The 25,271-nt window shown below is 33.1% G+C and overlaps 2 protein-coding genes across 3 annotated transcripts; one reads left to right on the plus strand and one right to left on the minus strand.

Moving 5' to 3' along the window:
• On the minus strand, positions 1 to 8,050 carry LOC117912314 (GDT1-like protein 5). 2 transcript variants are annotated; one of them, XM_034826859.1, is made up of 13 exons: positions 7,867 to 8,049; positions 7,701 to 7,769; positions 5,717 to 5,776; positions 5,564 to 5,611; positions 3,373 to 3,461; positions 3,195 to 3,231; positions 3,069 to 3,116; positions 1,944 to 2,012; positions 1,813 to 1,857; positions 1,652 to 1,713; positions 942 to 1,014; positions 763 to 854; positions 1 to 329 (listed from the first exon to the last, which is right to left on the minus strand). In XM_034826859.1, exons 1-12 carry the CDS (start codon positions 7,885 to 7,887, stop codon positions 783 to 785), a joined length of 693 nt encoding a protein of 230 aa, XP_034682750.1. In that variant the 5' UTR covers positions 7,888 to 8,049; the 3' UTR covers positions 1 to 329; positions 763 to 782. The 2 variants fall into 2 exon arrangements, with proteins under 2 accessions (XP_034682750.1, XP_034682760.1); XM_034826869.1 differs by lacking the exons at positions 5,564 to 5,611; positions 5,717 to 5,776 and having other exon boundaries at positions 7,867 to 8,050.
• Positions 8,051 to 22,064: 14,014 nt separating this feature from the next.
• On the plus strand, positions 22,065 to 24,431 carry LOC117922630 (protein ASPARTIC PROTEASE IN GUARD CELL 1). Its single transcript, XM_034840801.1, has one exon. The coding sequence runs from the start codon at positions 22,354 to 22,356 to the stop codon at positions 23,827 to 23,829; it is 1,476 nt and encodes a 491-aa protein (XP_034696692.1). The 5' UTR covers positions 22,065 to 22,353; the 3' UTR covers positions 23,830 to 24,431.
• Positions 24,432 to 25,271: the final 840 nt, after the last annotated feature.

Raw genomic sequence — 25,271 nt, forward strand, 5'->3', positions numbered from 1 at the left:
TAATCAAAATGGTGAAATCAGCTTCTATAATGATGTTTTAAACCTAATCCACATCAGAAATAACAAGATCCAACAAAGATTTTTCCATACACCAACATTAATAGAGAGGCAAAAGCAATAAATTAACAGCCAAGCATAAGATGGCAATAATACAGTATAGCTGTGATCTTGGAAGTTGCAACACATTTTATGGTTCATTGTATCAGTTCTTTTCTGATCAAAGCATTGCCCTTTAGGATATTAGAATCACTTGCACTTGGTAAATGAAAGACACTCTCAGAATTTCAAGTTGTGCTTGCTCTTCAATTCACCGAACCAACTTCCACACCCTGTATGCGAGCAATGGACACAAAGGCAGAGTAACCATTAGAGATTTGGCACAGTAAGCAACATCCTGCATCATATGCATATGTGCTCATACCCAGTTGTGCTACATGGGTATTGTGAGGTGGGGTATCATTGTGAAGATCCCCTTGTATGAGATGAATGGGGTGCATCTCTTGCTCACTGTCCCTTTCAAATTCTATTATATATTCTACACCTAAAAAACAACTTTGAGTGGATCAGTTTAGAACAAGAGCTGCCCCCCAATCAGTTCTGAATATTCCCAGTGAGAAGTCTTATTCCTACCACAATTGGATAGGATGATATGATCCTCAACTCTACAGCAAATGCAAGGACATTAATTTTATCCCATCCTACAATTCTAGTAAGCATTTTCCCACAGATACGTTGTGTGAATTATCAAGGATATATACTAACCTTCAGCATGATTAAGGACATCATGATGCAACTGTTGAAAGAAGGGATTGGAGCCCAAACACAATGAAAAGAACTCCGCCTGAGAGGGCAACCTGCATTATGACAAAGGCAATATTGATGAGACATTATTTAACAAAATAGACTGACTGTTAATGAAAAGTAGACAGTAGTGTAGTTACAAATTTCTCAGATATCTGAGATGCCAAGCTCTTTCCACCAAGGACAGCAGCAGTAGTACACAATGCTTGTCCTCTGAGAAAAAAGGAAAACAAATCAGTAAACTGGAAAAAATAAACAAAGAAATAACTATAAATTCACAAGGACTCAGTAGTTGCAAAAGGCACAGGATCATAATAAACAATCCTCTAGATTGTGATGTAGAGGCAGTTACTGACATAAATCAAGCAGAAGCAATGTTTGGACAGTTCACACTTCCCAATAGTTGACAAAAGTCTCAATACAGTTCCGAGGGAATGATGGAAAAGATCCAATAAAATATTATTCTACTGTTAAAATGTTAGGTTGGACTAGAAGGAGCCATGATTTTTGGTTAAGAAAAAATTTTCAATCTTTTAGGAACCTTTATACATACAAGATATCAAACATCTCCAGTTTAATGCTCTACTTGCACTGGTTGATTTGTGGGGATCATCAGAACCATATGGATTTTGAGGCCCAACAATTGTAAAGACCTCAGCCACATTAAACATCTGAGGGAATGATTTCATGAAAGATCATACTGTAGGAATATATCCATTATATATAAAGCATATCATCCATAAATTATGCATATGTATGAATATATGTGCATCTAAACGTGTTCATATGTTGTATGCCTGTGTATAACAAGATCCAACAACTGGATAGAGCAAAAGATGGTAGTACTTACATGATTCCACCAAGAACCACACCAATTGGGTTCTCATCTGCAGCCAAGCCAATAGTAGCTAGCTGAAAGGCAATCATGCTAGCATAAGATAGTGACAAAGAAAAAGATATAATTACCCCCAGAATATATGCGGATATACACAGTTCAGCTGTGATACTTACCTGGCTCTTGTCACCCCATTCACCAAAGAAAGTAATAGAAAAAGCCTGCAGCATGGGCATAATGAAATGATTAGATACTATAGATGAGCCTCCCTCAGTTCTGGAACCAAATTATGTATAGGTATTACAACCTTTAAAAAAATAGGTGAAAAGAACTGCATGAGAATAGGCCGCCTCTGCTTTTTCAATTCATCATCATCCTGGAAGAACATAAAAAGATGATCTTCAAAACACCAAGCATCATGTATCCATTAGAACTGCAGATACTTAGTACATAATTATTTTTTGGATGAGAAAACCCAAATGCTGATGTACAGAACCAATAAGATAATGTGCTAAACTTTCACAGTTGAGCATGACTGAGGGGGCTTGAGAAATAATTTGTATCATGACCTTGACTCCATTGAGGATTTTTATTTTTGATGAAACAGAAAATACAAAAGCTTTCAGGCAGGAAGAAACTACACTGACTCTAGATTTAAGAACCTTCCCCCCAACCTTTAGACAACATGAAAGATTCAGGAAATGAAGCATATAAATAAACTTTTTCTTGCAGTGATTGATGTGGCTAAATTTTTCTCATGCAGTATCTCTTAGCCCACTTGACACTCTTGATTTGCATGGACATGGGAAGAAGTCCTAGATGCTGCACACCTTCAGACATCCCCAAGAATCAGTCTGCTAACCTATTTCTCAAGAATAGTGCCTTCAAGCCCAATCTCAAGTTTCAAAATGTTATTTATTCAATAAGAAATAAGTTTTAGAATGGGAAAACAACTGCAGGAGGAGGAGATTTTGAGAAGAAAAGGAAAAAGTGAAACCAGAGATGAAAAACTAGTAACACATGCAAGGTTTTAAGGGTCCACAAACATGGAGATATTGAGAGAGACATCAAGCCATTGACAATATTGGTGAGATCAATCCACCACATTTACCCAATTAGATCCATTCAGCAATCATGCAATATAGCCTTACTTGGAACTACCACATGGGTAGTATAAAAAAATATGTTTCTAGCATTATTACTGCACAACCGTAATATAAATCTACGCAGCTTATGGTATATATGGAAATAGTGCATAACAACAGCAACCAAGATGGAACAGCCAAAATAGGTACAACATAAAAGGCATAAAAATTTAGAATACAATATAAAACATTGAACTTTAATAAAGACAAAAATGAAATTGTGATTTCAAGAATCAAAGTGGGCAGTGAAAAAATTCATGCTAAATTGTTTTCGCCTCCTGTATTACCTTGCTATCCCCTTTGGCTGAACTTGTATTAGTTTTCCAATCAGCATCCTGATAACAAAAAAAAGGTGGAGTTGAAAAGCATATGAAGCAAATATATAATCTCATAAAAATGAAAAATAAACCAACCAATTTTGCTTCAACTTCAGCCAGTTCTTCTGCCTCCCTGTATGATGAAACAAAATGAACCTCCAGTACAAGCAGAATAAATCTTATTGAAGCATGAAGATGAGAAGTGAAGTCCAAAAAAAACAAATAAAAAATAAAAAATAATGAAAAAGTTAAAGATAAAAGATTAAACCATTACCCATCTTCCTTGAATCCATCCCATAAAGACCATAGCCCAAACCCAAAGAACAACAAAGTGGTTATGTGATGAGTCCATTTCCGAGACAACTGCATATCACAGCTCACAGGGTTAGCATACAAGAAAAATGAGAACAAAAAAGTAAGACAAGGAGGTTGAGATGTGATAGGTACATGCACTTGGACACATGTTGAATCACACCAATTTACCCATTGACTGTAACTACTAAGCTTGGTTGTGTGGTTTAGAATGTAACCTCAAATGCTAACATAGACAAAAACCCAACATTCACCACTAGAGAAAAGCACAGACAATTATGCACTTTTTTTTATTTCCTACACAAATTTGGCAATATGCCTAGTAAAAAAATACAAATTTGGAAAAAGGTTTCATGGACTTTGTGACAAACAGCAAGTAGTTTATGGCAGCTCAAACTACTCTACAAAAGCTGTTAATGAAAATTTTTTGAACAGGTTTAGGACAGGCCAAATTCAGTTAGATCAGTTACATTTCCTTTGATTTCACCTGTTTCAGCCTGTGATTTAAAAATGGCTTCGGCACAAAATAAGAAACGGTCTCTCCAACGCATAAATGGTTGGGAGTTCACGTTCTCATCATCTTTAGTAAAATCAAGTCCACCGCGGAGACATTCATAAACTGCTCTACCATAGTTCTTAGCGGATAACCCCAATTTAGGTTTAATAGTACATCCCAATAGGGGACGACCATACTTGTTCAATTTATCTCTCTCAACTTGGATGCCATGAGGCGGGCCTTGGAAAGTTTTAGTATAAGCAGGGGGGATTCGCAGATCCTCTAGACGTAGAGCGCGCAGAGCTTTGAACCCAAACACATTACCCACAATGGAAGTAAACATGTTAGTAACAAAGCCTTCTTCAAAAAAGTCCTTATTTTAAATGAAAAAAAAATACTTTTTGAAAAGATGCCTAAGAAAGCACTTTTGTCAGATGATAACAAAATCATTCAATTATGCTAAATTTTAGCATTGACGAGGTCCTTAATGGTAACCCACATCATACAGCGTCCTGCACCAGCAAACTGGTTCCATGTGTTCAGTCAAGTTGTTTGACAGCCAGACCTTCATGCCATAGGCTCAAATGCAAGGCATCCAGTAACCTAAAGCATGAACTGTCTCAGTCCTCCCAAAACAACTATTACCTGAGGTTTACAAATTCATTTAAACTGAAGAGGATTTTAAGGTTCCAACAGAATACCCATCCAATGTTGCAGGTCATATATATTAGAGCATTCTTGACCAAAGGATTTCACTAAGAAACCTAAATTGGGGACAATATTGCATTTTTGCAATCTTGAGAGACCAGCTGAGCTGCTGCAGGAGCCTTTTTTATTTTGTACATTTAGAGTTCAGCCCACTTAGATGTTGAATGTGGCAGTATCAATGTAAAACTCCCCTGGTTGTTTGCTGTTTAAGAATCTTGTTTGGGCTGATGCACCAAAAGAGTAGCATGTCAACTTGCTGAGCTGTTGATTCCAGTCACGCACCAATGATTCACACTAACAAGATGGTTTGCAATACTATACCAATCTTTGAACCCATGACCTAAAAGGATGGAATGCAACTCCACCTTCAGTAGAGGCAAGAAAGAATTGGCACCATTATATCTTTTGAATCAAAATAAGTGTCTGATATCACTGCCAGTACTGAACACTTCAGTACATTGTATTCTTGAAATATGAAAATCTATCCACAGCTTGTTCAGGCCAAGGGACAGACTTTTACTCCCAATTATACAAATTTCAACGAAACAGCATACAGTACAGCCTATATTTACAGAGTTATATGAATGCTAGAAGGAGCCCAGGTCATTACTGGCAGTTTTTCTACAGCAGTATTATATTTAAGGCATTCATAGAGCTAAAGTCAAGGAAAGTGGACCACGTGGTGGGTATCACCATCACCTGTTAAATTGGTACTCAGCTTAACATAAGATAAGTTAATTGGTTGACTGTTCATCCGAACAGAATCAAAAAAGGTAGCCTTATAAAATGCAGAGCAATGGGAGAACTAACCAAAACAAAACACAGTTTTACATCAGTATTATAGATCAGAGCTTCTTGCATCCTTGTTAAAAAGAATACATGCAGCACACTAGATTTTATCAATTGTCCAGAAGTTATCAGACAGGGACAGCATAAGCCAATTGCTTACCAGGTTTGGAGCAGCCCAGCCAACAACAACAGAAAAGATAGTCATTACCTAAAAGTCATGAATAATTTGCATAATTGTAAGGCCCAAAAGTGAATCGAAAGTCAGACCTAAAACCAAGTAGACATGAAAGGAATAGATTTATGGAACACTTACAATTAAAGCTGCCAAGCAACCTGACAAGACAAGTCTCCTTGGGTGACGCATTGCCAATATCTTAAAACAAGTATTATAATGTGAAATGACACAAGAAATGTCAGTTTTTACACTACTGATATAGAAACCAAGCACCATGAATGCTGCATGTTATTCATGGTAGCAAATAAAAGCAATCTCAACAGAAGAGCAAAAAAGGGGGTGGGGGGGGAGGGGGGAGGGGGTGGAGAGGAGAGGAAGAAGAAGAAAAAAAAGCAAGTAAAAAATAGCATGAATACTAAAGAAAAGATTCCATTCTCATTCCCAACTTCCCATCATATTTTTGTGAAGATACCAAGTTCCTCTCCCGACCCATAATTCAATTGACACTAAAAACTGTCATCTTCCTCAAGAAGCCAAAGAATAAGTTGTCCTTCAAAACAACATGCCACATGCCCAACCAAACCTAAGGATTTTTTTTTTTTTTTTTTTATAATGCTAAGAAATAATGAGATTCATCCTTTAATTCCCCCTACTTCTGAGCTTCTTTCAATTGGGACTCCCTTTGATCCAATTCCTCCTAAGTACATAACATTAATATAGGGGTTCCCAGGAAAAGATAAATAGTCACCAAAAGCAACTACTAGCAGCTCATACTTGTTTCTGTAATGCAAATATCATTATCATGTCACAGCAGTAGTGGCCACCAGCTCAAGCTCTGAGAAACTTAATCAAAATCCAGTTAATGACAGTGTTAGCCAGACCCCTGACTTGGAAAATTCTTTTCCTATGAAAAACATTTAATTGGCTTGGATGTTACTATATGATATAATTAATGACCACAGAAAGGTTTTGCTCCCAGGCATGTAAGCACTTGGTCATCTCAAAATTTTGATGCAACTCAATTTAGACTCTAGTAAGAAAACAGAAGTGTGACAAATACCAATAAACTGTAGGAATTTTCAATAGCTATGATGAGAACTGTCTAAGTTCTAGCAGCTGAAAACAACAAACTTAATAGAAGCTCCACCACAAGTATGAATAAAATAAATGAGTTGCTAAGATCACTGGGCAGTCATAAAGGCCTTGTGAATATGGCAATAAAACAAGGCTGCCAGAGCCAGCATTATGAGTATGGCAATAAAAGGAGAGAACAGGACAACCAAGTCAGGTGTGATCTGAGGGGAGTTTAAACAATCAAAGGAGAATTGATCCTTGTCTGACTGGGCCCTGTGGAATCCAACTTATCAATAAAGAAAACTTACCTTTTTTAAAAAAAATGTTGAACCCTTACCAGAACAAATAAAGAACATTTGGATTGAATCAATACTTTAAAGCTGCCCTTGAGGCCTAGCTCAAGTGGTCAATGGATGGGGAGGGTTTGTGGGAGGTTCCAAGTTCAAGTCCTAATGGGAATAAAAATTTACACAAAAAAAATCAATACCCAAAAGCCATAGCCAGTATAAAATGAAAGGCATCTTGTTCCCCTCACAGATTTGTCACAACCATCATTTACCCTCTGCCCTTTCTCAGACATTCAAAAGCAAACTTTAAGGAAAAGCAAACTTTAGGGCCTGTATGGATGCTTGTTTTAAAACACGGATTATAATTTTACAGGTAAAGAAGTAGAAACACCAGAGAAAACCCATTAGGGGAGACAGAGATCACAAGGAAATAACTTTAAAGGCAGAAAACAAAATTATAGATGAAAAATAAATAATTTCAACACAACAACAACCAATGAATCCTTTAATAATCCCTTTTGTTACTTCTTCCTGATGGTCAAATTCATTGTGAACGCAATTGATTAATCTAAAGTAAAAAATATATTAGCAACAAAACAATTGTAGATTCTACTGTTTCATCGTTGCAATGTCAGCTCCGATTACTTACTTTTCATTCAAATGGATAAAAAAACTAAGTTATATAACCAAAAGCATCCAACCGTAAATAAATAAATGAATAAAACACCAAAAAGGAAATAATAAAAAAAAAACTCACTAACCGCGGCCGCGAAGAAGGTTTTGTCGCCGATTTCTGAAAGCACGGTCATAGCAAGCGACTTGGTGAAACCCTAATTAATAGCAGCAACGACAACGAATGATCAGAGACAATGCAAAACGAAATCAACATAACGAAGAAAACAAAACGACAGCGTTTATAGCGTTTACCTGGACTACGGAGAGGCTCATTTTGGCAGAGTCACAGAGGAGATAGAAACCCTAGATGGTTGCAGGGATCAGAGGAGAGAGTGTCAGGCTCTGACCGCGACCCAGAGTCGAGTCAGAGGACTGAGTCGTCTCGTCGGCTGAGTCCTTCAACTTTCCGAGTCGGCTGATGAGCAAATACAAGAGGCCGAGGATGTACATCGGTGGATTATATATCATTATTATGTTTGGAGCGTGGATTTCAATTCCCGCGATAAAGTCGGAATGCCAAAATAAAAACAAAAGCTTCTTTTGGACTCTGCAGCGTTGCGATTAGGTTTTCGTAACCAAAGTTTGTTCCCTGGATCGATGCTCTCACCACGCGCCATTCTTTTTATCGTGGCAACCACTTTTTAAATCAATTTTTTCCTTTTAATAATAGTGTGGAATCTATTACAAGATCTCTAAAAATTATATTAAACTATAAAAATAAATATTTTTTTTGCAAGTCAAACTTCAAATTCAAATGCAAATTGCAACGATGGACTGACAAGACAAATTAAAAAAAGAAAAAAAAAGTTATTTCACAAATCTCCAAGCCAATTTGATCGGTTATTAAAATTTTAAAAAGGTAAATTTTCGGCACATGGATAGCGAATGGGGTTTGATAAATTAATTTAATAATTATTTAATAATTTAATTTAAATTATTAAATAAATTAAATATATTTAGTAAAATAATTTAATAATACGACTTAAATTAAAAATAATTTTAAATAATAAATAAAATTAATTAAGTTATTTTAAGTACATATTTTTGTTTTACCATTTAATTCTCATTTGTCTTAATTATTTTTATAATATCTTTTATTATCTTATTTATTACTCGACTTATTTTATTTTAATTTAATGATTTAAAATAAAAATTAAGTAATAAATTTTAAATCAACGAATTAAACATAATTTAATTTTAAGTCAATTTAAGTCATTAAATAATAAATATTAAATCTTACCAAACGGGCTAATTTTGAAAATAATATTATTTTTTTACTGTGTAAAACAGTTTTGTTAACTTAAAAAAAATGATAAATTTTTTATTGAATTAAATTTTAATTTATTTTAAAAACATGCTTTTTAGAATATTTTGATAAAAATAAACTAAAATTATTTAAGAACTTTTATGTGATTCATAATTACATAATAACTTGATGGATGAAAAAAATATATATTCTTCATATTTCAATTTTCAAATAAAATTTTCTTCCTTAAAATAATTAAGAATTGATTTATACTTAATTTTTAATAATTAATTTCCAACACTTCCTTAAAATTGATATCATGTCAAATTAGATCTATCCACGTAAATTAGGCACTGACGTGTCCTTTTCAAATATTCATATTTAGGAGTTAGACGTGTCATTTTCAATTAAATAATATATTGTCCCTAATTTAAATTGCCAACTGTCCTGTAACACAAATTTAGGTGGGCACATGGTCAAATCTTAGATAGATAGACGTAAGTTCAACCTAACGTGTCAATTTGATATTATGGTACAGTGAGTTGATTTTCATTTCTTCTCAATAAAAATCAAAAGCATAGATTGAGTTAGTTCTGGTTAAGACGTCTTTTTATTAATATTTTTCGTGGAAGTTTCCAATTTTGGAGTGATTGATAAGTCAAGTTTTTGTCGGCAAAACAAAATTATGATTTGCAAAAGCAGTGTTGAGGAAATTTTTGTTATAGTGCTTATACCTTTTACATCAACTTAGCAAAACAAAATAGCTTCTATCATAAAATACTTTTTAAATTTACGAAGAAAACTAGGTTTATAGAGTTTATTGAAAAGGCTAACCACATGTTTGGTATCCGGAATAAAGAGTATAAATCGATATCTCGTTTTTTTTTTTTTTTTTTTTTTCATATTTGGATAACTCAAGGGAGGATGAAAATACAATAAAACACATTCAAGTAAAAATGAAATATCACTTTTACATGTCTTAATCATACACAATACCACACGCTTTATGCTTTCATGTAGTATATATATAGGATCCTTTTTTTGCTTAGTTATTCTTGTATTCCTTGGTGGATTGTTGGCTACTCGGTTTTAACATCAATCCTTTAACTACTTTTTGAAGACCTTTTGGAATGAGTTTTAGATTCAATGTGATTTTAATGACACGCTGGACCATGAAGTTTCAACATGTTCGGAGATTTGATAGGATTTCACTTGAAAGACTACGTAAATTTTGAGAGAGAAGAAGAAGAAGAAAAGAAAGTTTGAGAGATGTGAAAAAGACTTAACTTAGAGAACAAGTTTGGTGCTTACTAAAAGTCAAGTGTTTCACTTGAAAAGAGATTTTTGGTTCTTCTTGATTTCATTTTCTTGATATTATTTTCAATTTGTTTTCATCTATTTATTGATTATTGAGATGATAATTATATGGATTGTGGATGTTGTAAAGCCACATGGTTGATTTTGGATATTTTCTTTTTATCTTTGGATTCTATGCTACTTTGTTTCATTCTTATTATTTTGGGTGTTTGCTAGATATTTATTTGTTTGTGTAAATCATTTTTCAAGCTTTATTTGGTTGGGTTTTACTCATTTCTTAGTTTTCTTTTTCTTTTTCTTTTGGAAGCTCATTGAGTTGAAATATGGTATTAGAGTTTATCATCTTTGGTTTTCTTTGTTTTGATTATCCTTCGGACTTCAGTTTTCCCTTTATTTTAATGATTTTCTAAAGTATTTTTTGTTGATTTTAAAATGAAAATTGAAAGCCACATGTGTTTAAGGTTTTGCTAAAATGATTTTCTTATGAAATGTTTTTTAGAGTTTTTTTTTTTTTTTTACTCTCTTTTTCAAAACTGACTATAAAATCTTGTTTTCAAGTTCTTTTTAACTAAGTTTCAAGCTCTATTTGATGGTCAATCTCGTAGTCAATGGTCGAGTATCTTATTATGGGCTTTAGTCTTACCATTATGCTTAAAAATATAAATAATTGTTCTCATTCGTTTGTGATTTTTAAAGGATTTTCTAAATTGGTTTTGAAGAACCATTTTTCAGTCCTTGTAAATACCTTTTAATGGTCATTAGGGGCCTGAGATTATGGTTAATTTATGACTATTAAGAGCTGCCACTTTTCTTAGCATACAAGGCTTGGATTCACATAAGAGTGTACCCCTAATAGATGTTTTCATATGCATTTCAGTCTTTTTTCTTTTCTCCTAATCTGGGTGTTAATTAGGCCTTCCATACCTCATGTGAACCTAATTCCATGTTCATTTGAGAGTTGTGAAGGAATGAGAACCTTATAGTTAGTTGAACTACGACCCAATCCTTAGCCAACATCACTCATTTCTTAAACACTTAATTTTCAGTTTTTCTTGATTTAAAAAACATGGACTATCATTGCAAATCCAAAATTAATGAAATTACCTCCAACTTTTATGAGTTTGTTCTCATGTTCATTATAGGGTTGAGATGTTGGGATTATTTATGTAAAATAACTTAGGCTAATGTTTAAGCCTACATGTCATTGTTTTCCAAATTTACGGACTTCTTGCATTGTTTTTTACCCTCAAAATGTTTTTGCAAGTTTGGACTTTTTTATTTGTTTTAAAATATTTTTTAGGCTTGGGACATGTTTTAGATATATTGAATGTGTCAAGTGTATATATATTTTTTTAATAATTCATTTTTCTCAAGTGTTTATCCGTTGTCCCGATTTCACATACTAAAGTTTTTTTTGCAAATCAATCATAATTCTTTCGTTTTTAATTGTTTTTTAAGCTTGATTTGTGTTCTACACATCCTAATTGACTTAGGGAGCTTTGACCCTGTTAAAAAATCATTTGTTATACTTGTTGAATAATTTAATCTTTGCATGTTTACTATACAACCCTATTTCTAAGTTGTAAGGCGTTTTATGAAATCTATACTATATGGTTAGGTTCCTTATGCTCTTGGAATATGTTTTAGACATCTTGCATATGTTGGAGAATTTTTGCTTTCATTTTTATCTCACCTCGATACTTTTAAAATAAATCGATCTTTCGAGTGCTTGCATGTAATCCTATTCTTGCACCATTTGTGTATCTTGTTGAATTAGTTTCACTTGAAATGTTTTTAACCTCTTTTGGGTCTTGATTTACATTATAGACGTCTTGTACTTATTAAATAAGCTAGCCCCTTTAGCATGATCCTCCTTAAATTCTTTTAATTGATTTTATCTTGTAAGTGCATGTTTGCTACCCTATTCTAACATTTTTACATGTTTATGTAAATCAAATCCTTTTGGTGTTAGTCTAGCTATCTTGAACTTTAATTTAAGTTGTATCTATCTTGTGCATATTGTTTGATCTCTGTTTGGTATGATATCACCTCCTATACTTGTGAACTAACTCATTCTTTCTTGTGTAAGCTCAATGCTCCTATTTTGGGCATTATTGAGGTACACTTTCTTCTTTTTTGATTGTTTGATTTCTTTGATATGTATGTTATGCTTTGAGTATTTTTTTGTCTATTTAGTCCTCATCCTATGGTCTTTCGATGTACATTTCTTCTCTTAATTTTTGGTATCTATGGTTTACTAGTTAATTGTCATAATTCTCTCTACTTGTTTAGTAAAAGACTTCTTTAAGGCTTAGAGGGGTATTGCCTATTAGGAAACTCTGGATTGCTTTGTTCTCAAGCCCTGGATTATTAGCATGCATATAATCTTATCCTAAGCTCTCTAGATTTAAGCATTGTGGAAACTTTGGTATTCAAAAACAAAAAACAAACCAAAGATCTAGAAAATGTGTCATACCTGCGATTCAGATGTTCCTTGATCGATTCTTGTTAATGTAGAAAACTCCATAAGTGTAGAAGATCTCATAAACTCAGTCATCTTCCACTTGATGACTCCTCTTTAAATCTAGTCACTAAAATGGTAGAGATCTCAAGATTAGAGGCTAGGCTTCTTTCTCTGGACCATGGGGAAAGAATGTTAAGACTAAAGCCTTAACTCCTAAGAGGGGTATTTATAAGCTTCATATTGGGCTTAAATGATTTAAGTTCATCATGGGTCTAGATCACTTAATTTAGCCTAAAAAAAGGTTTTTAATCGATTAATTAACTTAATAGGGTTCCAATTAATCAATTGGCTCAATCCATAAATATCATTCACTTACCCATGTGCAACCTTGTGTAATTATAAAAAAAGGCCCTTATGCATACAAGTGACCTAAAAACTCATCCAACTCTCATAAACCATGTCATCAAGGAATATGAGTTCAAGTAGGGATCATTGAAACCCATAAGATGGTACTAGTTCCCTTATAATCTAATTTTGAAGTTGACCCAACATTTTATTATAGAAAGTCAACTACACTCTAATACCTTATGCATATTACAATGAGACACCAAGTACATAGGTCTGTGACCTGCTATCCATTGTATATAGTTTCCCCATAAACTAATGTCTGTAATCTAATAAGGTGAAAGCTACTAGCCTCTCAAGATTACATCTATGATTCTTAAGTTACATACCCTCCTATTATGCGATCAAATGACATACTTTAGTTCATAAGGAGCATATGTCAAATTCCACTAAGGGAATTACTACGAGCCCATAAAGTTCATGATCATATGTTCTTAGAATTACTTAAGGGAACACATTGTCTCAAAGTCGATGAGATATCATGATGTTTCTATTAAGAATGTTTATTGTTGTCTGCTCCCATTAACAATAACTAAATCCATAAGGAATATATGATCACTTTAGATTCTCATCCGTAAGTCAAAGTCACTACTAACTTTGACATAAGCTCAATATTCTTTCAAAATTAAGAGATAATATAGTGTAGCAGTTTGGTAAAGCCATGACTACCCAATAGTCTTATGTCATGACACACCGTAGGTCATCCAATTTATAATCATACACACTAGTGCACTTACCATAGGAACCTCATCTCGATGGCCAAGACTAGTCATCCCTCAAATTAGAAGGTAATGCACTATGCTTCAAATGGATTACTTAAGTCCACAAACCAATTGTGAACAAATCATCTGCTTGCAAAGAACCTATGACTTGTATATTTCGTGTAACTCATAATGTACCTAAAACATGTATAATGTAAGAGATGTTAGGTCAAAATGCTCATAAAGTATAATGCATGGAACAATAATAGATAAAAGTAAACCTAGAATGTCATTAAATGAATAATGAATATTGGATTTATTACATTATATTATGCTTTTAAGGGTTGTATCTTAACATTACCCAATAGTATTTTTCCAATAAATAATCGACCTCTGGATCTAGATTTGGTTTTCGTAAATATGTTTTTCCTTTTAAAAAAATATGTCATTTAGAGTTATGTTTTTTATTTTTATTTTTCTTTTTAAAAATAAACAAAAATAAGTGTCAACTCTTACTTTTTTTCAAGAATCAATTTTTCACAAAAGCGAGTTTCACTATTGAGTGGGGATGTACATAAAAAATATGAATCTACACACTTAGAAGTAGAATTTCAATTGATCTCTACGAGAAGCTATCTTGGTTCATTTGGTACAAGTTATTTTAAAAAATATTTCAATTTTTGTTTTTTTTTAAAAAAAAAAAACAAAAACAAAAACAAAACCAAAAACTTGTTTGGATAACTTGTTTTTAAAAATATTTTTTTTATTTTGATTTTATGAAAAAATTATAAATTCAATTTATATAATATAAACTAAATTTGATTCAAATCTTATTTAGCTAGTGAAAAAATTCAGATGATATGGTTATGTTTAAAGAGATATAATAAAATCGTGACTCATATGTATTAGTTTTAGTTTATTTCTTTTCGTAATAATTATATATATATATATATATATATATATTGAGTTTCAAATTATTTGAAATTCATTTCAAATAATATATACATAGTTCTATGAAAAATAAAGTTATTTTAGATCAATTTTTATCTATAAATTTTTTATATTTATTGAATCGTTGTTTGAGTTTTGTTTTTATATTTTAAAATTAATAAACTCATTAACAATGTAATGCAGTAAATTTTATTTGATTCAAAGTTTATTAACCTAATAAAACATATTACAAAATTATGATTATATGTAAATAATAATAATAATAATAACAGTTATTCAAAATGAATTTAGGTTTGTGAATGTTAATTTTATCGGGTTTGTTCCATGACTTTCTGATACTTATTTAATCGATTTCAAATTTCAAATTATGACACTATTCAAGGTATTTCATTTATTTATGCTTCGAGGTTGGTTTTTTTTTTTTTTTTTTTTTTTAATTTCTACCATATGGAATATCAATTTTTAATTGAGCATCTTATTTTATAGATTGAAAAATAAATTGATGAAATTTTGAGAAATTTTATTAAGTTTAATGTCCTTATTCACTCTATGAATTATTCCAATGGTATTATAATAATAATAATTTATCATCCAAACTTTAGAAAATATTTAATCTCTAAAAATCCAAAGTCAAATCTCAATCTCCTTCTTTTGTGGGATTTTTTGAGTTTAATTAGAATATTTTGGAGAACTATTGCACCAAACTTTGCCCTGTGGAATGAAATGAAGTCATCAAATCTAAACGGTGAGCTCATAAGCACTCACTCTTTCTATTCCCAATTAATTAAATGGATGAAATAGACATTGACCGAATCCATCTATTCCCAATTAATTTAGCATTCTGCTTAATATATTCAAATTCTTTTTTTTTTAAATAATAGCAATAATGAACGGAGGATAGGGAAAATAAATAACATATTTGAAAATAAAAAACTTTGAAATAGAAACAAATAATCATTCTAATCTTATATTTCTAAACACATGGAATCACCAAATTCATTCTTATTTAAGAAAAAATAGGAATAAAAATTAAATATTCATTTTCATTCTCCATTCTCATATATCAAATATGACTTAAAAGAGTGTTTTTATTGGTGTTTCTATTTGAAATGCTTTAATAAAGTAAATCCTAATTTTAGGAAAATCACCTAGTACTTCTTGGATAAGCATTATAAGTGATTTAAAAAAAAATAAAAATAAAAATAAATTATATAAGCGTTTTCCAAATTTTGTTAAACATTTGATTTTTTTTGAAGTCAATTAAAAGTGTTTTCTAAATGCACATTAAAATGAAGTCTAACTTTTCTCATTTATTTTTTAAAAAATAAAATAAAATATAATTTCAAACATATGTTAAGACACATAGGATAATGATTTTGAAAGGGATTAAAAACGCATTTGTGGACCCCATATTTTTGCACTATGCGTTCCTACTCGATAGCGTAACTCATTTCTTTTTTTATTTAGTAAAAATTTGATTTTTTTGAAAAAGACTTAAAAGACAGTTTGTGGAAAACCAAAGTCAAGTTTAAGGGTCAGGTTACCTATTGAGAAGGTACGACGAAAGACCGAAACACCTCTCAATGTCCCTAAAAACGAGTCTCTACTAAATAAGGTGAGACAAACATGATAATTAATTAGGAGATCAATGGATACCAAAATGATCATAGATCAAAAGCAAGTCATGATAACGAATAAATAAACAAAGTAGGTGTGAGAACGTACCTTGACAACAGGTAATAAAGCGTTATCATGAAACAAAGTTAATGCACAATGATAAATGTAAAATATCTCACACAAAACTAATCAAAATCAAACAATATCAATCATGCAATTCATTTGAATTATTGTCAAAAGAAATGTTATGAATGTTGGGCCTCCACCAAAGCCCAATTGATTTTGCATGAATTAATTCCACAAATTTCATCGTTTTGGAATTATAAAAATCATATTCATATTTATTTAAAATCAAGAGAAACAAAAGATTATTTGAAAATTAAAAAAAAAAATGTGAAAGTGCTTACCAGAAGAGAAATGTAGCAAGTTTATTAAAAATGAGGTTTTTTTGACTTAAAACCTTAATAAATGATGAAAAGTTGTAGAATTAAAAATATTTGAAAACTGAAGTGGAATTAAAATTATTTGAAAGAAAACTAGAGTTTTGAAAATTATTTGAAAATAGAAATCTTAAAATTAAATTTTAAAATTGGAATTTTGGAAAATTATTTGAATATGGAAATTTTGAAAATTGGAATCATGAAAAATTATTTGAGAATGAGATTTCTTAATAATTAAATTTGAAATTTGAAATTTTGGAAAATTATTTGAAAATGGAAATTTTGAAAATTGGAATCTTAGAGAATTATTTGAAAATGAGATTTCTTAAGAATTAAATTTGAAAATTGGAATTTTGGAAAATTATTTGAAAATTGGAATCTTGGAGAATTATTTGAAACTGAGATTTCTTAAGAATTAAATTTGAAAATTGGAATTTTGGAGAATTATTTGAGAATTGGATTTCTTAATAATTAAATTTGAAAATTAGGATTTTGGAAAATTATTTGAAAATGGAAATTTTGGAGAATTAAATTTAGAAATTGACGTTTTGAAAATTATTTGAAAATTGAAGTTTTGAAAATTATTTGAAAATTGAAGTTTTGAAGATTAAATTTAGAAATTGACGTTTTGAAAATTGAAGTTTTGAAAATTATTTGAAAATTGAAGTTTTGAAGATTAAATTTGGAAATTGAAGTTTTGAAAATTATTTGAAAATTGGAGTTTTAAAAATTATTTGAATATTGAAGTTTTAAAAATTAAATCTGGAAATTGTAGTTTTGAAAATAAGAGTTTTTAAAATTAAATTTAGAAATTGAAGTTTTCAAAATTATTTGAAAATTGGAGTTTTGAAAATTATTTGAAGATTAAAGTTTTGAAAATTAAATATGGAAATTGAAGTTTTGAAAATTGGAATTTTGAAAATTAAATTTAGAAATTGAAGTTTTGAAAATTAAATCTGAAAATTGAAAATGGAATTTTTAAAAATTAAATTTGAAAATTAGAATTTTGAAAAGTTATTCGAGAAAAAAAATGAAGTTTTGTAAATTAAATTTAAAAATTAGAATTTAAAAAAAAATTGAAACTAGAATTTTTAAAAATTAAATTTTGACACAAAAGAGGAAGAATTAAGAAAATGACATGTGGTCGTTGGGTGGTGCACTAGAAGGATGGCCATGCAAAAGTGGGGCTCGGGGTGCAAGGTGGCTGCTTAGTGGCTGTGTGGGCTGTGAAAGTTGGAATTTGCAGAATTCCAAGTTTCCTCTTTTAACTTCTAATTCCCGTTTTTTCCAAGACAAAAAAAAAAAAAACACCACATATCATCTAAATGGTCATGCCACCTCATCACCGACAAAGTCATCACTCGACACAAAACAACATTGCCCCACCGTATTTCACCTCATCCTTCTCCAAAAACATTAGTATTTCTTTGGAAAACCCTACTTCACAGGGGAAAAACTAGGCCTCTGCTCGAATGAAGCCCAAACTCCTCATCCGTCTTGTTCAATAGAGCCACGAAGATCGACAGGTTCAAGAGCCGAGTCGGGATCACGAATCACCAGTTGCCCGCGCCTACATAGACAGCCAGGAACCGAATCGACCCGGAGGTGCAATCGAAAACGAAGTCGGAGAAGAAGTGTATGGACCGCGATCTGAGACTCACACTCATGGTCTTCCATCGCTACAAAGGTATACTAACAGCATTTTTTGATGTGATTTTATTATTTTCTATAAGACCATTGGCTGATTTCTAAGTTAGAAAGTGTAGCAGCAGCTATCAAGAGGTTAGATTGCACCAGCCATTGAGGCATTAGAGGCTCGGGATACATAGTTAGATGTCCCTCGAAAAGGTATCCTCTATTAGCCCTATTCTCTGTTGTTTCCGAAGCTTCAGACGGATTCTCTACATGGTTCAACTGCTACCTAGCACCAGCAATGCAACTCTTCAAGTTCTCCTTCTTAGAAAAACTAGTTACCATGGATTCAGGCTGTTCAAAAAGCCTTATAACCCAGCAAGCCAGAAACCGGGAACAGTGTATCTGGTCCTCAAAATAGTAGCAACCTGGTATACAACTGTAAAATCCTCCCCCCCCCCCCCCCCCCCCCCCCCCCTTCAAGCACCGATATGCCTGGCTCTTAGCTCCTGGTACCATCTCTCTATACTATTATTTTTCTCAAAAAATCACTTTTCTTATAGCTTCTTCCATCCTCTCTGCTCCTTCCAAACACTCTCTACAACTCTTTTTTTTTTTCCTCAAAAAATTACTTTTCTCATAGCTTCTTCCATCATCTCTGCTCCCTCTAGACACTCTCTATAGCTAGCTCACCCCAAAAAGTCTTCTCATTCCGCTCCACGGTACTCCTCTGTTTTCTTTGCTTACCTGCTTCCACTCGTTTCCCTATTCCTTTGTACAGAGATGTCTCTCTCTCAACCACCACCATGGTAAGGTGGTGATGTCTTTTTTCCACATGTCCCATGCAGCCCTTAACCTTAGGAAACCGTTCTCCACTCTTGGAAATGAAATGCTCAGCTCACCCTAAGAGACCAAGCTCTCCTAGTCCAAAGAGAAGATCCATTGGTCCACAAGAGGGGTCTACAGCATCATAATATTCGAAACACTGATAGTAAGATAGAATTATTCATGATAGGATTGTTAAACAACTTATACCTAAATAAATATTGATTGTTAAACAACTTATACCTAAATATTTTGACATGAGATAATATTGATTGTAATTTAATTTATTTTATTTTATTTTATATTTTTTGTAGGAACTTATTTCATTTTTATATCTAATTTTTATTTATTAGTGGCATTTAATTATTATTTATCTATGTTGAGTTAGAAAGTGACATAGTTTATAATATATAATCTATTTTCTATTATTATTTATTAAAATTATATCATAAAATATGAATATGTGAATTTTAGGTGTGAATGAATTTTTTATTAATAAAAGCATTAATAAGCTACAATTATCATACCTCATTATATACATTATAGTTATTTGTTCTGTCACTAATAATTTTTATTAATACAAAGAGAGGTAAAGTAATTAAATGTCATTAATTTTGTAAATAATTGCATAATAATAATTATAAATTTAAAATCAAATGGATATGGTCAAATTATACATATCATTTTTTGTTCTCTACTCCTACCAAACCTTTTGTTGACGTACTATTTTGTGATATTCATATAGATCAATTATAATGTGCCACATGTCTAATATATGTCATGTGAGCTCCACCATGATATGATCAATTACAAAATATCACGTGTCTTACGGTGTAGTATCTTTAAAAAGTTATTTCTATTATGGATGAGTTTATACCTAAGTTGTTTGCCACGTGTCCCCTTTTGGTTGGTCAATTGATAATAAAAAAAACAAATGTTAATAATGATTTTTTCATGTTGTCGAGGACACGAGAGTTGTGTTCTCGTGGATACGAGTTTCCATTTGTGAGACGAACTTTGTATTGCTTATTTAAAGGAGTCTAAATTCATCCTCGTCACGTAGTAGTACATGTTTAAGAACATCATCCACTAACATGACATGTAATGCATCTCGCCATTGAACTCCAATACATGGATGGACCAATGAATTGAACAATTAAATCTTGAGGATTCCAAATCTAATCATGTAATATCACCTATAAATGAAAGTAACCTCTTTCAATGTTGAGGATTAAAAAAGACTTCGCAATATGTCCTTATAAGTTTGAAAAAAGTACATGAAATACCACACAAATACTACTCATCATCCTTAAAGGTCAATAAAGTTGATCAAGTATAAGTTATGATAAAGTTTTTTATTCTAAAGAGAAACTAAACTTTTTTTATTCCAAGAAAATACTCACATCATCAGGGTTCAAAGTATTGGTTGAGTCGTATCTACCTCAACATTGGCCGTGATGAATTCAATACCAAGTATGACGAGTCTGATTATGAAATTCTTAATTTCAAACCATCGATCTTGTCCATCATAAAAATTAAAGAAGAAGAAAAAATATTTCAGTTTAACCTAATCATGACTTCCTTCGAAATCTATAAGATGAGAGATCAAAGGAATGAGGGCTCACTTACCTCACCACAATCAACAGACTCTAGGAGGTTGCCCGTGGATGGTGACTTATAGACCCTGATGCCAATTTGAGTGGACTCAACATCAGATTCCTTCTTCGACCCTCAATTATGATTGGGATTTGGGAAAGAGCTTTGGATTTGCAAATTGCAAGTTGGATAGTTGTTGGGACAAGGATAATCATATTTGGTAAAGTAAAATTGTAATTTTATAACTTATTTACAACATCAAATTTAATATTTGGTAATTTACAATTTATAAATTATAAAGTAAAATTGTAATTTCATAATTTATACGCAACATCAAATTTAATATTTGGTAAAATAATATTTGATAATTTATATGTAGTATCAGATTTAATAAATAATAATATAAATTGTATAAAATGCACTTATATGTTGATCAACTTCATATGACATGTATTTATATGGTAAAAAGACTATATTTATATTTGAATCATTTTTAATTTATTATATCTTGTAAATATTTTATCTTATAATAATGCAAAAAAATATTATCATAAAACTTTACAATTTTTTTAATACAAATAATTTTGTTGGCTTCTTTTTTGTTATTTTACTTAGTTTAGTAGGATGTTTGAAATTTGTGCATTCAGATAGCTCACCTACTGAGCCCAAATAGCACTGCAGTGTGGGCGTGGTCCCCCTGGGCCCAAATCCAACTCCCCTCTTTATTGTTTTACTTCTCCATGTGGCAAGAGATTCATAGAGGAAAAAGAATATTCTTCCATTTGTCCGAAATCCGAATGAAAAACATCCATCAACTTCCGTATAAATAATGTATAAACTTACATAAACATCACACAAATAAAATAATTCCAAGACAAATCATAACCATTATGATTGAAAAATGTCTTTCAACACTATATTTTTCATAAGTTATCTTTTCAACCTAAATAAAGTAAGAAAGAGAGAGAGAGAGAGAGGGTTTGCTACCCATGGAGTGGACCTAAAAGTGAGAAGTGTGACTTGAAAGATCATGAGTTGGGTTGGACGGTGATGATGAGGAGTTGAAGAGTTGAGGGAGGACTTTTTGACCAGGCCCAAAAGAAACTGGGAAAAAGCTGGAGATTTGACCCATGTAAGCGTGGCCCAATCAACAATTAATCTAAACTAATAGTCTAATATAATGATGTGGTACCAACATTCATGGTAATTGGGCAGAAAAAAGAGGAGCAAGTAGAGAAGAAACATGCAGATGGAATGTAATGGAGAGAGGGGGGTTTGAATAAATTATTTACTCTGTGGGGGAGACTGGAGAGAGGCTGTAAGCTTAATAAAATGTTGATGAGACCCACCACACTCCGGTTGTTTCCTTCATTCAAAGCTCCTTTTCTCCCCTACTGCTCTTGTTTTCTCCCAACAAGCCTGACGTGAATCACTCTAAATGCCGCTACCTCTTCACCACCCCCCACCTTCTTCAATAAAACCCCATTCATTCCCAAGCGTTTCTGCAGTGTCACTTCTCTCGCTCTCTTTCTCTCTCTGACTACAATGGCGGAAAAGGGGTTTCTTCTTTGCTTTTTGTTTGCTTTCTTCTGCACTTGGGGTGTCTCTCTTGTTAACGCTCGCCGCTTAAGCTTACCCAGAACTACGGTCCTCGACGTCTCTGGTTCCATTCGGGAAAGCTTGAATGTTCTCTCTTTGAACCCTCAGTATGAGCAAAAGGGGTTTCAGCACCAAGAACGGAGTTTTCCGTCTTCCTATTCTTCTTCGTCACTGACTCTGTCTCTACATTCGCGAACTTCTATTCACAAATCTTCGCACAAAGACTACAAGTCTCTGGTTTTAGCCCGACTCGAGCGAGACTCAGACCGAGTCAGATCTCTGGCGACCAGAATGGATCTGGCCATTGCGGGCATTACCAAGTCGGATCTCAAACCAGTTGAGAAAGAGCTGGAAGCTGAGGCTCTTGAGACTCCGCTTGTCTCCGGAGCGAGTCAGGGAAGTGGTGAGTACTTCTCACGAGTAGGAATCGGTAGCCCACCCAAACATGTCTACATGGTTGTCGACACCGGCAGTGACGTCAACTGGGTACAATGCGCACCCTGCGCCGACTGCTACCAGCAAGCCGACCCCATATTCGAGCCGTCTTTTTCCTCCTCCTACGCGCCCCTCACTTGCGAAACCCATCAGTGCAAGTCGCTCGACGTCTCCGAGTGCCGGAACGACTCGTGCCTCTACGAGGTCTCCTACGGCGATGGATCGTACACCGTTGGCGACTTCGCCACTGAGACGATTACTCTGGACGGTTCCGCTTCACTGAACAATGTCGCCATCGGCTGTGGCCACGACAACGAAGGCTTGTTCGTAGGCGCCGCCGGCTTACTCGGACTCGGCGGCGGCTCGCTGTCGTTCCCTTCTCAAATCAACGCTTCTTCGTTCTCCTACTGCCTCGTGAACCGTGACACAGACTCAGCCTCGACCCTCGAGTTCAACTCACCGATCCCTCCTCACTCAGTTACTGCTCCCTTACTCAGGAACAACCAGCTCGACACATTCTATTACTTAGGAATGACGGGAATCGGCGTCGGCGGGCAGATGCTGTCGATTCCTCGATCATCTTTCGAGGTGGACGAAAGCGGAAATGGAGGAATCATAGTCGACTCGGGGACAGCCGTGACTCGGTTACAGAGCGACGTGTACAACTCGCTCCGCGACTCGTTCGTCAGAGGCACCCAACACTTACCGTCTACTAGCGGTGTGGCGTTGTTCGACACTTGCTACGATCTATCATCGAGGTCTAGCGTGGAGGTCCCAACGGTGTCGTTTCACTTTCCGGACGGTAAATATTTAGCTTTACCGGCTAAAAATTACCTAATACCGGTTGACTCAGCGGGAACCTTTTGCTTCGCATTTGCTCCCACCACCTCAGCGTTGTCAATAATTGGGAATGTGCAGCAGCAGGGGACACGTGTCAGTTACGATCTCACCAACTCGCTCGTTGGATTCTCCCCCAACGGGTGCTAGGAATCAGGCCATTTAGTATTCCGATTCTACCCCGGGGGTTTTATTTTTATTTTTATTTTTATTTTTGCCTTTTGTCTTTTTGGAGTAATGAGTGGATGGGAAGGTAGGTTGGTGTGGGCCCCACACAAATAAGTGTGTAAGGGAATGGTGGAGGCGGGCTCACCGGCTCAGCTGGATTGGTGGAGTCATTATGGCATGTGTACAGGAGATTCAAAGGGTAGGGTTTGGCCGGACGGTGAAGGGTTTAAATGTGACCGTTACGGTCTATTTGTGCGTGTGCTAATTTTATTTAGAATTCTAATTAGAGTGAAGTGCTTTTTACATGGGGGCATAATGATTAGGGGTTTGGTTTTCAGCTTTCGAATCTTTGATAGAAGAGCCATCTACTGTTGGGGGATTGCTTTTTGGGAAGGGGGAGCATTGGTGTTGGGATGGCAGCTGTTGCCTGCCCTTTTATGGCATGTGTGCTACAGCCCCAACCCCACCATCACCACTCACCCTGCTTTACGAAGCCAGCACTACCCAAGAGGTTTTTTCTTTTTTCTTTAAATAGCTTCATTCAAGTGCTTCTCCAAATTAATTTAATATTTAGCTTTAGTATTTTTAGTTTCTTAAAGGTTTGATGATGCCATTTTAATTTGGATGATTAGCAGTCAGTAGGAAGATAAGTATGGATGTCTGTATCCAAAAGTTATGATATGTATCAATGAATGGCTGATAGACGAATTCTATTTCCCTGCAACAAGGGGTAGAAGACATGGTATCTATAAGTCATTGAGGAGAGATGATGACCAAAATTCTTCAGATTACTTGTACAACTAATTAAATTAGGTGTTAAATTAAAATAAAAAGTAATCAGATGATATTTGATATTAATATTATAAAAAATATTTTATTAACATAAAATAACTCTACATAAGGTGAGTGATATAACTTAAAAAAAACTTTTTTACTAACTTATTTTTTTAATAATAATTATAAATTCTTTTAATAAAATTAAATAAGCTTGTACACACAATCAAATTGATGATTAAAGAAGATGGGACATTTCTCGTTCCCCACCTCAACTACTCAAAATCTTCTTTCATATATAATAGATCTTTTCCATCATTCGAAGTGTTTTTAGACATCAAAGATAAAAATATCGATAATCACAGATATATCGATGTTTCAATTCTATAAATATATCAAATATATTGGCAAATGTTTTGAAAAAAAAATATCAATAAACCTAAAATTGATCAAAATTTATAAAATATTAGAAAAAATTCATAAAAATATATTTAGAAAATTAATAGATATTTTAAAATTGTTTTATTAAAGAATTTGATATATGTATAATATGATTTATCATATTTGATAAATAAAAATATGAATTTTATAAGTATACATTTATTATTAAATTACATCAAATATTATGATATTTAATTATAATATATCTA

This window comes from Vitis riparia, chromosome 1 (assembly GCF_004353265.1).
Source record: "Vitis riparia cultivar Riparia Gloire de Montpellier isolate 1030 chromosome 1, EGFV_Vit.rip_1.0, whole genome shotgun sequence".
NCBI lineage: Eukaryota > Viridiplantae > Streptophyta > Magnoliopsida > Vitales > Vitaceae > Vitis > Vitis riparia.

Bases quoted from the DNA above. Each gene is read 5' to 3' on its own strand.
- LOC117912314 (XM_034826859.1), bottom strand. From the start codon at position 7,887: ATGAGCCTCTCCGTAGTCCAG. The intron at 1,858-1,943 runs GTTGTAATACCT...CCCATGCTGCAG, and splicing joins TTTCACCTATTTTTTTAAAG to GCTTTTTCTATTACTTTCTT. The intron at 1,015-1,651 runs GTAAGTACTACC...CTTTTTTCTCAG, and splicing joins GTGGTTCTTGGTGGAATCAT to AGGACAAGCATTGTGTACTA.
- LOC117922630 (XM_034840801.1), top strand. From the start codon at position 22,354: ATGGCGGAAAAGGGGTTTCTTCTTTGCTTTTTGTTTGCTTTCTTCTGC.